General features: G+C 35.1%; 1 protein-coding gene across 3 annotated transcripts in view; it reads left to right on the forward strand.

Moving 5' to 3' along the window:
* ADAM9 (ADAM metallopeptidase domain 9) overlaps positions 1-14,149 on the forward strand; it is a 93,288-nt gene that overhangs the window by 22,332 nt on the left and 56,807 nt on the right. For all 3 annotated transcript variants that reach the window (XR_012486004.1, XM_074287300.1, XM_074287299.1), the window contains exons 3-6: positions 2,889-2,953; positions 7,176-7,254; positions 9,599-9,675; positions 10,128-10,338. Coding sequence is in view for 2 of the 3 variants with exons in the window: in XM_074287300.1 (XP_074143401.1) it covers positions 2,889-2,953; positions 7,176-7,254; positions 9,599-9,675; positions 10,128-10,338 (432 nt within the window). In the remaining variant the exon portion in view is untranslated. The remainder of the gene's footprint in view (positions 1-2,888; positions 2,954-7,175; positions 7,255-9,598; positions 9,676-10,127; positions 10,339-14,149) is intronic.

The following is a 14,149-nucleotide window of genomic DNA, read 5'->3' on the forward strand; positions in this document are numbered from 1 at the left end:
ATTTTTTGTTCCAAAATTTTCTCCCTCTCTTCCTCTAATCCCTCCCTTAGACAGCAAGTAATCCAATATAGGTTAAACCTGTACAATTCTTCTATTTCCACAATTTATCATGATGCACAAGAAAGAATCAGATCACAAGAAAAAAAAATCAGAAAGAAAAAAAAGCAGGTAAACAATAACAAAAAAAGGTAAAAACACTATGTTGTGATCTACATTCAGTCCCCACAGTCCTTTTTCTGGATGCAGATGGTTCTCTCCATCACAAGTCTTTTGAAAGTGATCTGAATTACCTCATTGTTGAAAAGAGCCATGTCCATCAAATTGATCATCACATAATCTTGTTGCTGTGTACAGTACTCTTCTAGTTCTCCTCATTTCACTTAATATCAGTTCATATATGTCTCTCCAGGTCTTTCTGAAATCATCCTGCTGATCATTTCTTATAGAACAATAATATTCCATAACATTCATATACCACAACTTTTTCTGTCACTCCCCAGCTGATGGGCATTCACTCAGTTTCTAGTTCCTTGCCACCACAGAAAGTGCTGCTACAAACATTTTTGCACATGTGGGTCCCTTTCGCTTTTTTGTGATGTGTTTGGATTACAGACTCAGTAGAAACACTGCTGGATCAAAGGGTATGCACATTTTTGATAACCTTTTGGGCATAGTTGCAAATTGTTCTTCAGAATGGTTGGTTCAGTTCACACCACCACCAACAATATATTTTGTGTCCCAGTTTTCCCACATCCCCTTCAACATTTATCATTATCCTTTTGTTATCTTAGCTAATCTGAAAGAAATACTTTAGAATTGGCCTAATTTGCATTTCTCTAATCAATAGTGATTTAGAGCATTTTTTCATATGAGTAGAAATGGTGTTGATTTTTCCTAGACTTGCCCTTATTTTTATTCTACTAAAGATTCATTTTTCCCCATATATGATTATGCTCAGATTTATAGTTGAATTTAGTGTTTATTATTCTTTCTCATTGAAATACTATATTCTACTTTGTATATCACAGATCCAAATGTTCGGGTAATTTTCTTGTGATTATATTTTAACTCTACTGTCTTAGGTTTTTTATTTGGTCATTGCTTTTAAGGAGTCCAGTCATTATTGTGTTATCTCTGGCTATTTTTTCCAGTTATTTTTGACAGTAGATATTTTATATTTTCTTCAATTTTTCTCTAATCTTTTGGCATTGTTATAATATTGCTTGTTATCTCATGAAGCTACTGAGTTTTGATTGCTCCATTCTATTTTGTAGGGATAATTGGGTAATGTTTTTTACAATAAGCTGTAAGTTTTTTACTCGTTTTTCAGTTTTCCCTCCTGAATCCTTATCTCATTTCTTTTAGGTTTTACTTCTTGAGCTTTTCTTAATCCAGCAAGACCATTTGGGTGTCAGAGAACATTCTGGTCTTATTCCTCCACCACAGAACTTGCTCAAGTTCTTAACAGGTGGTGAAGAGTACATGTGCAGGTCCTTTTCCCTTTGTAGGGACATAGTTTCTGGTTAGGATCTGGTTTACAAGTCCAGATTACAGGAGTTTGAAATGCCTTATAATAGCCCCTGAGCAGTAGATGAAAGGTTTAAAATTTGTTTGTTCTGACTTTTCTGACCTGCTTCCTCTTTCTAGCTTTGGCAATGGGATGGATCACTTACCTGTGCTTTATGATGATGTGTCTCTCTTTCTGGCTTTCGGCTGGTTTACCTGTGATAACATTGGCTTTTCTGTTTCAGGGCTCTCTCACTGTCCATTGCCAGTGTTGGCTGACTTCCCTAGTGAAACCTCTGTATTCTTGGGCTTTTGATTATCTGCACGAGCTGTTCTGGACTGGATAAAAGATCTGATACTTTTGGTTTCCTTTATCATTGGTTTTTCTGATATTTCTGAGCAGTATTCTCTAACATATTTTTGATAGCCTCCCTTATTAATTGACTTAATTTAGAAGGTTTTATAAAATTCTTTAAGAATTTCTCTCTTCATCGTCTTCAATAGCTTTGGCTTATAAATTGCAATTATCTTCAAGATAGTTTTTTCATTTATACTCTTTATGAGTAATACAGTTCAATAAGATTGTGTCATTAACTGTGTTTAATAAATATTTTTTGATTGGATGATAACTATGATACTTAAAACCTTTTGCTCCCTTTTAGCTCTTCTGCCATTTTCTTTTCAGGCACAGAAAAGGTTGCTCAAGATTAAGGATTTTTTTTTTTTTCCATAGGTTTTTGTGGCCAGCCAAATGATGTTAAGCCTCTTTTGTCCTCTAGACTTTTCTTTTGAAGTTGATTGTCTATCATAGGGATTACATTAAGACCTTTTTAGTAAGGCATATGTCAGATGTCTTCCTTTGACTCAACCTTTGAGAACCAAGGGTTGCCCAACTTTCACATTAAGAATTGGAATGGGGGGGCAGCTAGGTGGTGCAGTGGATAGAGCACCAGCCCTGAAGTCAGGAGGACCTGAGTTCAAATTTGGTCTCAGATACTTACTAGTTGTGTGACTCTGGGCAAGTCACTTAACCCCATTGCCTCAGCAATTAAAAAAAAAAAAAAGAATTGGAATAGAATTCTTGTGGTCAGTGTTCTTCTGGCTTGGTAAATGATCGGAACTGGGATTGGAATACAGGTGTTCTTTCTACTATACTAAGCCACTCCCTGTTAAGGATGGTCAAAGTCCATTCATATTGTTTTGAATGCAAATACTCTGTTTACATGGTAGATTTTTTTTGGTAACCATATTAGAAACAAAGTATCCAGCTATATTGATCATTATTTTAATTTGGGTGTAATTTTGGGGTTTTGTTGATATAAATAATCACTTAAAAAGCAATTGTGAGTTACTATTTCATTTTTTTTTCTTTTTCTTTTTAGGATCAGGTGTCTTATGTCATTCAGGCTGAAGGAAGAAAACATATTGTTCACCTGGAAAGAAATAAGTAAGAGACATTATTTTAAACTGGTTTGACACTACATATGGCATCTCTTAACTGAGTGTTGGGGGGAGGAGGAGAATCACAAAATTATGATTTACTATCAATAAATGCTTGATTTATAGACCTGTTTTATACACACACACATACACACACACACATACACACACACACACACACACACACACACTGTGTTGAAGGTCTGCTTCAACTTTTAAGAAGTTATGAGGGAAAAGATAAACTTTTCATCATTATTTAGAAAGTTGAGTAAGAAAATGGGTTTCAGTTCAGGAAGAGAATGGGTAGATCTAAGGAAAAACTTTCAGAGCTGTTAATCCTGGGCAGTAATATGAAGGAAATTATGTTCTTTGCCCTTATTTCTTTACTTTCTTGGACTCTGCTATCTTTGGCTCCTCTTTTCCTGTCTAATCCCCAGTATTTTTACAATGTTGTCTTGACTTGTTGGAGTTTCTTCCCTGATCTTTGTCTTTGTTAAGTCACTCTCTCCCAATTAAAATTTCCATTCTATTAGTTAGCATATCTTTGGGAAAAAAAAAAATAATAAATAATTTACTTTGAGACTTTTGGGTTACTGATACAGATTAATTTATTGGCCCTCTGCTTGTTTTTGTAAGAGTTTGCTAGCCAAAAATATATTTATATTTGTAAATTAAATCCTATTGTATCTACTGGGGTCAGATTTGACCCCTGGAGCACAATTTGTGGTTGGAGATGTTAATCTATTTCCTCACAATAATTTACACTTTCTTCCTAATTCCAAATGTCTTGGGTTTTCCATTGTCTTACTCTGATAAATGTTATCTAGCTCCTTAGAGGTTGGGAGAGTTTTTGCATCTAAATGGTTGTTGAGTCTAATTTCAAGTAGTGTGATTATAATGTAGTTGGAGAATCTTTATAGACTTTCATCCTCTAAGTTAGGGGTTCTCAAACTATGCCCATGGGCCAGATGCTGCCTGCTGAGGACGTTTATGTGGCCCTCTGGGTTATGGCAAATGGGCTGAGGGGCGGAGACAGAGTGTGAGCTTTTGTTTTTACTATAGTCCGGCCCTCCAACAGTCTGAGGGACAGTGAACTGGCCCCCTATTTAAAAAGTTTGAGGACCACTGCTAAGTGGATGAGTCAGAACTTTCAGTATGCCTAAATAATTTAAATTTTTAACCATCTTTGCTTCCAATTTTTAAGCACTGTGTTGCTTAACATAAGTGAAACTAATATTTTCTTAACTTCCCTAGTTTTATTTCAAGGGAGTAAGCAAGTGATGATTTCCTTACACTCATCTTAGATCAGTTAGGCATATGCTTTAGATGGCTACTCAGTCTCTTTCATTATACATCATTTAAGAGGTGGTAGATATACTTGGACCTGTAGTATCTTACATCTAATTGTTTCTCCAGAAAGTTGGAAGAAAATGCATTGTATGAAATTTTGAAGGGGGACTTTATCCCTTCCCCTTGTGTGGAATGCAAAGATCCTAACTCAAACTGACTGCTCAAAGGCATGGTACAAAACAGAAAGTTTCTTTATTTTGATTCTCGGGTCAGTCCCTTCACCAGAAAATCTGGAGCAGGAAAGCCAATTTTGCAGAAGTAATGAGAAGTAATGACTATAGTTATATAGTCAAGGTTTACAGAAACTCTATTTGCCAACCCATCTCATGTTAACCCTTTTAAAATCATTGGCCAACTCAATCTTTATTCCTTATTTGTCTTTGAAATACAGGTGGACTTTTTGTGGTACTAATGAGATTTAGGTTTTGGGGATTTAGGTTTTGGGGTTTCCTTTTGTCAGGGAATCAAATTATGAGGTCTAGATTTAGGGAACCAAAATGAGATTAGGGTTTCTAGTGGCCAGAGACTTGAATAATAAGGTCTATTGGCAGGTTCGGGATTCAGGGAACCAAATGGAGAGGTTTGGCTCTCCTACACCCTCTTGGGATTTTGGCACAGGGGGAGGGAGTTTTGGGGAACTCCCTTCTGGTGGCACAGAGATTCTCTGTAAAGGAATTTACAGACCTGAAAAGGCTAGACTGATAAAAGAGGTTTATTATAGGCATTGGGAAATAAGGTTTCTAGTAGAGAAATCCTGACAGAGAGGCATAAAGTCTCATTAGGAAAATAGTGAGGATAAAGAAGGGTAACACTGGAAGAGAGTATCATCTGAGTGGGCAGAGGTTTCCTTGGCATAGCTTAGCATGGCATGGCATGTCAAGTCCTCTGCAAGGAGTTGTTTCAAGTTGGCTCTTTTTATCTACAAGTTGGGTTTCAGCTATAGCTGGCATTTGAATAGAATTGTATGAGTCTCTTTAATTCTGTAGGGTTGGAATTCTTTAGGTCACCACTTTATAACCCTGGGGCAGTCTCTCACTGAGGCAGTGTTGAAGGAGATTTTCTCCTTCAAGGTTCGGGGTCCCTTCTTCAGTACCAGGGTTTTGGTTAAGCAATAAATGTTTCAAAATGTTATTAAGAAAAAGAGGTCTATCTTGGTCAGGTTGGAGACTTGTTGGATATCTCCAAGCCATTAAACAAGAAGTCAAATTTTTCTCTAAGCAGCTGAGGAAAGATCTAGGGGTTATTTCTCAAATCTTTTCTGCTGGAAGAGTAAGTCTTTGTTTTTCTCCCAGAGCCTGATCATTAAACAGATCCTTGGTACTGAGTCTTGAATTACCCAAGGTTATTATTCTGAGAATTCATCAGTTTCCCATTTCACTCACCTTGGACATTTAGAATATTCTTTTGAAACACTGTCTTGGGAGGGAGTAGAGAAACAATTATTCTCATTACAGTATCATTCCCTAAAAATAGGCTAAACTCATTAAGTCAGTGATGTTTTATGCCCTTTTTCTCCAGCAAAAATTTTATGGCCATGTGAGATAAACGGGGAATTTAACATTTTGTTTTTGTCATTTATTGCTATTTTGATCCTAATTCCGTTCCATATTGTTAGATTTGCAGTGGTATTTGCTATATTTAACAATGTCTTCATAAATTTAATTTTAATTGAATTACTATTGATGAGGTAATAGGGAACCTCAAAATGATGAGGTAACTTGAACCAAATCATGAGATAAATACCTAATAATGAGGTATATACCTCAATAGGATTAAGTGAGGTCTAGTGGCAGGATTCGGGGTACAGGGAGTCACATGGAGCTCCCCTGCAACCCCCTTAGGATTCGGCGCAAGGATACAAAATTAAGTCAGGTCTAGTGGCGGCGAGAGTCCCCTGTAAATGAATTTACAGACCCGAAAACCTAGATGGGTAAAAGATGTTTATTGCAGGGTTTGGAAGCAAGGTTAAGGTCTGGTTAGTAAAAGGCAATAGATAGAGGAAGATAAACGCTGAAAGCAGAGGGGACAGAGAATCTCTGATGCAAGCAATTGCTCTTTTTATCTGCTTGAAGAAGTAATGGGCGGAGCTCAGGTTAATTTCTTGAAGGCCAGATTTTTGTCAGGCTTTATCCAAGCCAGCTCAGATCCAGTGGGGGGCTGGGTACAAGTCCAAACTAGTTTGATCAGATCTTGTATCAAAGGTCCAAGTCCCAAAAGAAGTTGTAGATCAAACAAGAAATACCAAGGGGCTACCGCCCTCAACACTATCAAGTCTCATAACTTGAGTCTCATAACCAAAAAGGCATCTTTAATTAAAATAGCTGAGTTGCAAATTTATAATCTTAGGGTAAATCATGTCTGAATAAATGGATGGTTCCCTGGGAAACTTATAAACTTTATACTTTTAGGAGGAAAAGAGAAGACAGCCAGGTTAAGCATCAATATCTATTCTTGAAATTTCCAACCACTTTTGACAATTCATCTCTCTAGCACTTTGGTTTTGTTTTTTACCCTTCATGATCTAATTCATCATAAATCCCAACTAGCAACTCAAGCTACTTTGGCAGCTGATCTGGCTCTATCTGTCTTTGTTTACAGGGTAAGATCCCAGGGTGGGGACTTAAGTGAAAGTAAAGGCTTCAGAAGCAAGAATGTTAGGACTTTAGTAGAATTCTGACATTACTAGGGTTGTTCAGAGGGAGGGGCTTTCTCACTGTCAGTATGACCTTTTGAGAGAGAAGTTAATATTGGATTTGATAATAATAATATTCCTGTCAAATGTTACCTATTTCCTCTGTTAGATTGGTTTTTCTAGAGTCCTTTTATTAAGTCCTTTTATAATGTAGGGTGAAAAATAAAAATGTCTTATTATCTTGTAGGGGACTATTGCCCAAAGATTTCGTAGTTTATACCTACAGTGAGGAGGGGTCTCTGCTCTTGGATTATCCTGAGATGGAGGTAATTTTTTTCTTTTGCTCTTGGCATTAGACTATAAATAACTATTTCTCTAATGTCTTTGTTCAGATGCCTAATGGTTCATTTTTTATTTTTTAAAAACCAGAAAAATTTTCAGTAATAAGGTTTCATTCTGCTTATCAAAAAAGGAAAACTAGAGGTTCTTGAGAAGCACAGCATACATTTAAGAAAAGTAGCTGATCCTTAAGTTTGTACATTTGAAAGTAAATTTCTATAATTCTAGTTGAGGTCTTTAATTTATATCCTATTTAAAGTTTGATAACTTGGGAAATAGAGCTTCCATATTAAGCATTAATATTTTACTAATAAGCATTTGTTTGCTGTTCTGTGTTCTAACACTCAAATTGCTCACTAAAAGCAAGGACTAAAGAGGTGTGGTCCTCTCTGGAAGGGAATCTCTCTTGGGGACAGAGCTGGCCTGGACCACAGCAGTTAATTACCATTTGTTGAATTTGGCTCTCTGTGATGTTTAGCTATAACACAAGCAGTTCTACTTTTTTTGTCTAAGCTAAGCAAAGTATTTTGCCTATTGTTTTTTTTTTTTTTTTAGCAGTTAAATAATTACCCTACTCCTATTATTAGAATATGTATAAATTAAGCCTATATTTTGTACAAATCCAGGTTCATAGTCTTGAGGGATGTTATTAAAATATGTATAAATTAAGCCTGTATTTATTGTACAAATTTACTTGTTATATTGAAATTATTTTATTCTGCTGGGTTTTTTATTTATTTATTTATTTAGTTGACAAATGAAAGAACAGATACTTTGATTTTTTCCCCTTCCTTCTAGAAATAATTATACTTATATGTCATGGACTAAATGGTAATTTTGGAGATTGCAAGAGGTACAAAAGCCTTGTGGTTAAGGAAGAAATCCCCAAGTCCGCTTTTTTAGCTAAATACTTAAAAATACAATACAATCTGGATAATAGGAATCTAGTTCCATTAAAGTTTGACACAGATGATTGCTAAGGTCTATTCCAAATCTAAATCTTATGACTCTTTGTATGTCGTTTGTAGATAGGAAATAAAATAGAAAAAAAATATACACACAAACACTCTCTCTCTTTCTGGGTACTTTTTTCCAGGAATAAACTTTATCATTTCTTTTTGAGTGGTGTTAAGGGAAATTGAAAACATACTTCTCATAAGTTTTTATGCTATCCACATGGATTTTTCTTGTGATCGTTTTATTTGAAAATGTATTTTTAATAGCATCAGTGGAACTTGTATATCTGTGAATTTAAAAAATATTATTGTAGAGTTTTGTCTCTTCCTGTTAATTCCTAGAAAGACAAAATTAGAAAGAATAGGGATTTTGTTTGCCAGATGAAAATTACCCTTCATTGTCTAAGTAGATTAAAACTTCTGAATTTGATGTAAATTTCTTATCTTGTCATTGTTCTTTAATTTGTAATATGAGCTGGTAGAAAATTATATCCAAAAAAATTTGTCACCTGTAGAAAATTACAAAAATTCTAGAACAAAAAAGCTTTAAATCATCATAGGGTAGATAAAATTTGTTACATGCTGAAATATGATACCTATATTTATTGTATAAGTAAGTGTTTTAAAGATGTTTTTGGAGGTGAATAGAGATTCTAGGCTACTAAAGAAGTAGGATTTAATAAATGGTAATGGGTGTGATGGGTTTTAAGAGAAGAGCCTTTACACTTAACACAGTTCAATTTACAAGTATGACAACTTGGCCATCATAAGAAAACAGCAGTATCCATCTTTAACAACAATATTGATGTTAAAGTTAATTGTTTTTTTGGCCTCAGTCAATCACAGGGCTAGACAGTTAACTGCTTTTGCTCCATATATAATATCTATGTTTTGAACACTTTAAAAATCAATCCTATGATTTCATTGGTATAAGGAATTCCTGGAGAAGGAAACACCTTCTACCATGAAGACCAGCTCTGTACTGTTTTCTTTCATGCAAAGTTGTTTGGGTCATTGACAGATGAAGTCATATAGCCTCAGAGTCATTCAGCCAGGTTGCCAAGAGGTGTGGAACCTGTATTCCTGACTACATGATTTTCATTCACTAACTACGCATAATGCTGCCTTGTTTACTTCTAGGTTGGAATGTCATCTGGGCGGAACTGTTTGTTCTTAGCATCCTCTGGCCCTTCTGCCTAAGCATTTATGTACTTATATTATGGGAATGGAGAAACGGTATCTTTAAAATTCCATTCTTAAGCCCTTATATGTAATGTAAGTTACAAACAAAGAGTTCTTGATAGTATAGAACTTAATTTGAGTAGTGACTTTTAGCAATAAGATTGTAATGCAGATAACATTTTTTCTCATTTAGGATCATTGCCATTATCGGGGCTATGTGGAAGGTATCCCAAATTCATCTGTTGCACTTAGCATTTGTTTTGGGCTCAGGTAAAGTAATTATTAAATTTGATTTTTATGTTTGAATTTTTAAAAATCTCACTTCCAATTGTTTTTCTTTTTGATGTTGTTTTCTTTCTCTGAAACTTTGGAAAATTCCAGATGTAACTGTTAGGACTTTGTTTATATCATTTGAATGTGAGTTGCTTTTCTCCAATAGTTTTGTACATTCCTGTGAGTTATAACTTGTCTAATGGAAAGATCTCTAGCCTTTGAGTCGAAAGGTAGGTGTTTTTATCTTAGCTCTACCATATAAGCAAGGCTGGTCCCCTATTTTAGCTTCTGTTTTCTTATTTGTAAAATGAAATAGTTTAAACAGTTTCAAAAACTTCTTTTATGTTAAGTATTCTATGATTAATTTAAGCTTTAATTTTTGAGAATGTGAATTTTTTTATTAAGTGAATCTTGCAATTCAATAATTTTGAAAGTGATTAAATTTTTAGGGGATTACTACATTTGGAGAGTACCAGCTATGGAATTGAACCTCTAAAATCTAGTTCTCATTTTGAGCACCTCATTTATCGACTAGACGATGTTCAACAAGAACCTTTGGCTTGTGGAGTAACTACTAAAGACTTGAAGAAAGAAACCACAGAAAATAAAGAGAGAAATGAATTACAGAAACAATCTCTAAGTATGACTCAACTGCTGAGGGTAAGGAGACTCCCTTGTGCCCTCTATTGTTCATTTAAAAAAAAGGTGTTCTTAACTTCAGTTAGTGGATTGATTTCAGGGAGTTCATAAATTTGTGTGCAAAAACAAAGAATATCTTTCATTTCATCAAGCTCCAATGGAAATCTGGTATTACCTTCAGTTATGAGTTTTTAAAATTCTCATGATTTTGAAAAGGAGATCATAGGTTTCATCAGACTGCTGAAGAATTTTGAGACACAAACAAGGTGATTATGAACCTCTAATTGAGAATATTCAGACAGATCTTTAGAAATAGATCAGATACTGACAGTGCCAATTCACAAGCTTAATGAAAGCTTAATGAGCATTATTATGAGCTCCACAGCTATGGTGTAACTTTTTATTATTTAAAACATATATGATTACATTTTTCCATCTTATAATAATAGTAAGCATTTATTTGTATACTGTTTTCTAAGAGCTAGGCACTCTGTTAAATTACTTTACAATTATTATTTCATTTAATCTTTACAACAACCCTGAGTCTCCATTTTACAGATGGGAAAAACAGAGATAAAAAGGTTAAGTGACTTGCACAGGGTTATCCTGCCAGTGTCTGTGGCTGGATTTGAACTTAAGCCTTACTGACTCATGGTTCAGAGTGCTATTCATTGCACCACCTAACTAATTCCCCTTATCATTTTGATATAGTACTATAGAATCAGAAGTACTATATATTGTGGCTTCTGAGCATTTGGAATACTATGGCATATTTTATTTCTTGGCAAACTGTAACAAGATGTTCTAGTATCTAACATATTGGCATAGAATAGAATGGTAATCTGAGCTGTGAAATACAACATTAATTTGGCCAAACACACCATAGGTTTCCCTTGAAAGCAAGTTTGACTTTAGGGAGTTGTTGGGATTGTGGTTTTAGCTTGTAACAAAAAGTTAAGAAATCAGGCTGAAATTATCTCACTGCATCTGATATTAAGGCTTGCAAGTCCTTAGAGTTCAGTTCAATAAGCATTTGTTAAGTGTATATGTGTGTGTGTATGTAAGGCATTGCTCGGCAGTAGATTAAAAGACAAAACTGAAAAAGTGCTTATTTTCAAGAGACTTAATATCTTGTGTAAAAGATACAGTGTAGATATACTTATCTACAATGTGGGTGCAAAAATAATAGAGATTCAATTAAAAATGTTTAGGTACAGATTCAGGATCCATCTTGTGGAGCCAGCATTGTAGAAAAAAAGGCTGTTTCTATTTTGTTCCATATTTTCCTATAAACAAAATTAAAATAACACATCAAATTGAATTCTGGAGTGACAGAACCCAACGAAAGTCAGAATGAAATGATTTTTTTAGCCCAGGATAACCTAGGAAATTAGCCAGAAATGTCTGTTTTACTGGATGGTGGTTAGACCTGGAGCCAAGCTTGGATTGCCCAGCCCCAGGTTGTACTAGGCCTTGGGGAATGGCTGAATCTGCAGCAGAGGCAGCAGTAGCTGTGGTCATTCTGAACCCACAGATAGCAAGGGGGTCAGACAACTAGTCAGAAGGAGATTGCAGGAGACCTGATTGTAGGACCTTATTGCATTGCCCATATAGTTCTAAGTCACAGTCTCAGGGTGAAGAGGAGTACTTACTCACTAATACTTATGGCTACAGGGTTGCATATAGTCACTTATAGACCAGAGCAATGACACCATCTGTCCCTATATCACATTACCTTTCAAAAAGTAAAAATTTACAGACACTTTCACCCTCCCTTCCAAACTAGTTCTGAAACGTCAGCAAGAAAGGCTTGAAGCTTGGGATAGTGCTCCCTCCACCCTGGGAGCAGAACCCAATTGTAACATAAAGTTATAATTCAAAGAATAGGCTGGAAAAATGAACAAACAACAGAAAAAGGACCTGATCATAAAAGTTATTAAGTTGACATGCAAGATCAAGAAAACCAGAAAGCAATAAAGTCAAAATAGCTGTATACAGAGCTTCAAAGAAAAATGTGAATTGGTCATAGTTCCCAAAAGAATTTCTTGAAGAGCTCATAAAGATTTTAAAAAATCAAATAAATTCAGGATCTAAAAAGATTTTGACCGGAATAGAGCCCTGGACTAAATCTGAGGTGAAATTTAATAAGGAAAAAAACAAAGTCTTAAACTTTGGTACAAAATAATTAATTTTGCAAGTATGAAATAGGGGAGATATGGTTAGACAGTAGTTATTCTGAAAAAGAACTAAGGCTTTTTGTAGACTTCCAGGTAAATATGAATCAGCAGATTGGTATGGCATTTAAAAAAAAAAAAAAAAAAAAAAAACTAATGTGATCTTGGGCTACATTAAGAGAGAATAGCTTTCAGGAGCAGGGAGGAGGTAGTTCTCCTATATTATGATCTTATCAGACTTTGTCTGAAATATCATATTCAGTTTTGGAACCTACAGTTTTAGAAAAATCATTGAGAAGTTGAGAGAGTTTTGAGACCAATCGTGATGTTGACATATGAATCAATTGGTTAAAATTGATTTTATCTGAACTAAAAAGGAAACTGAGGATAAAGTTACTTATGATTTAATTTATAAAGCCAACATTTGCATATTAAACCAGGTTACTTGATTCTTCAGAGGTCAGAGGCAAGGAGTGATAACAGAGATAGTTTTTATAACAAAAAAGAGGAACTAGAAAAATTATAGAAACTTGTTTTGAACATAATTCAATTGGACACCTGACTAGTTGGCTTCTCCTACACTTTCTTAATCCTATATCAGATGTCCTTTCCTCTAGGTGATATCTTTTGTAATCAGAAAGCATATAGGGAAAGAGGAACTTGTGGTTGGTGGTTAGCAGTCGCTCTCCTCCCTCCCCCCCACTGCTCCCCCAATCTTCTTTATCAGTCTATGACTCAAATTAGATTCTAGCTCAAGAAAAAAGGAAATTTATACACTGAGTGGAAAGAGAAACTTAAACTCCGGGTAACCTTTTTCCAGCTGCCAGAAAGGAGGACTTTGCCTCTGGTCAACCCCACTTTCTGCTAAAAAGGAAAAACTAGCTTTTAATCATGAAAGACTAACCCTATGATTATGACATCTTAATAATTTGCTACTAAATGATAAAGTCTTTTCAATCTATTCACTAAATCTATAGGTAGCCTAAACTTGAGACTATGTTAGTTTGGCTTATTTTAGGGCTAGCTCTTCCTAAAGAAGGAAGCTTAGTCCTATAATCAAATTTAAAAAACAACAACAAAGGCATCAAAAAATAGGTTCTCTGGGCCTATTAAGCTTGGAGAAGAAAAGATTTTGGAGTGGGAAAGTACATAATGACTGTGTTCAGGGAGAGATTAGACTTGGTTATGTTGCCTCCAAACTAGGAGGGACAATTTAGGCCTCATATCAGGGGACAAAAATTTGCTGATACTTTGAACTGTCCGAAATTGTAATGGGCTGTATGGAGGAGAATTTTCAGACAGGCTGGACAATCACTTGCCAGGTTTGTTTACAGTGGGCTTTCCCTCTCTGTATGGCTTCAATGAGGTGGCCTTTGATATCCCTTCAATTCCAATTCTCTGTTTTCCATGATTAATTTTTTGGAGACAGCAACAATTGGGCATCTTTTAAGGAGGTGTTTCTTTTAATAATAGCTTTTATTTACCAGATATATGCATGGATAATTTTACAATTAATTACAATTAATCCAGACAATTGCCAAACCTTTTGTTCTAATTTTTCCCCTCCTTCCCCCCCCCCGCCCCAAGATGGCAGGTTGACCAATACATGTTCAAAATGTTAAAGTATAAATTACATACAATATATGAATACATGTCCA

The sequence above is a fragment of the Sminthopsis crassicaudata genome, chromosome 2, assembly GCF_048593235.1.
Source record: "Sminthopsis crassicaudata isolate SCR6 chromosome 2, ASM4859323v1, whole genome shotgun sequence".
Taxonomy (NCBI): Eukaryota; Metazoa; Chordata; class Mammalia; order Dasyuromorphia; family Dasyuridae; genus Sminthopsis; species Sminthopsis crassicaudata.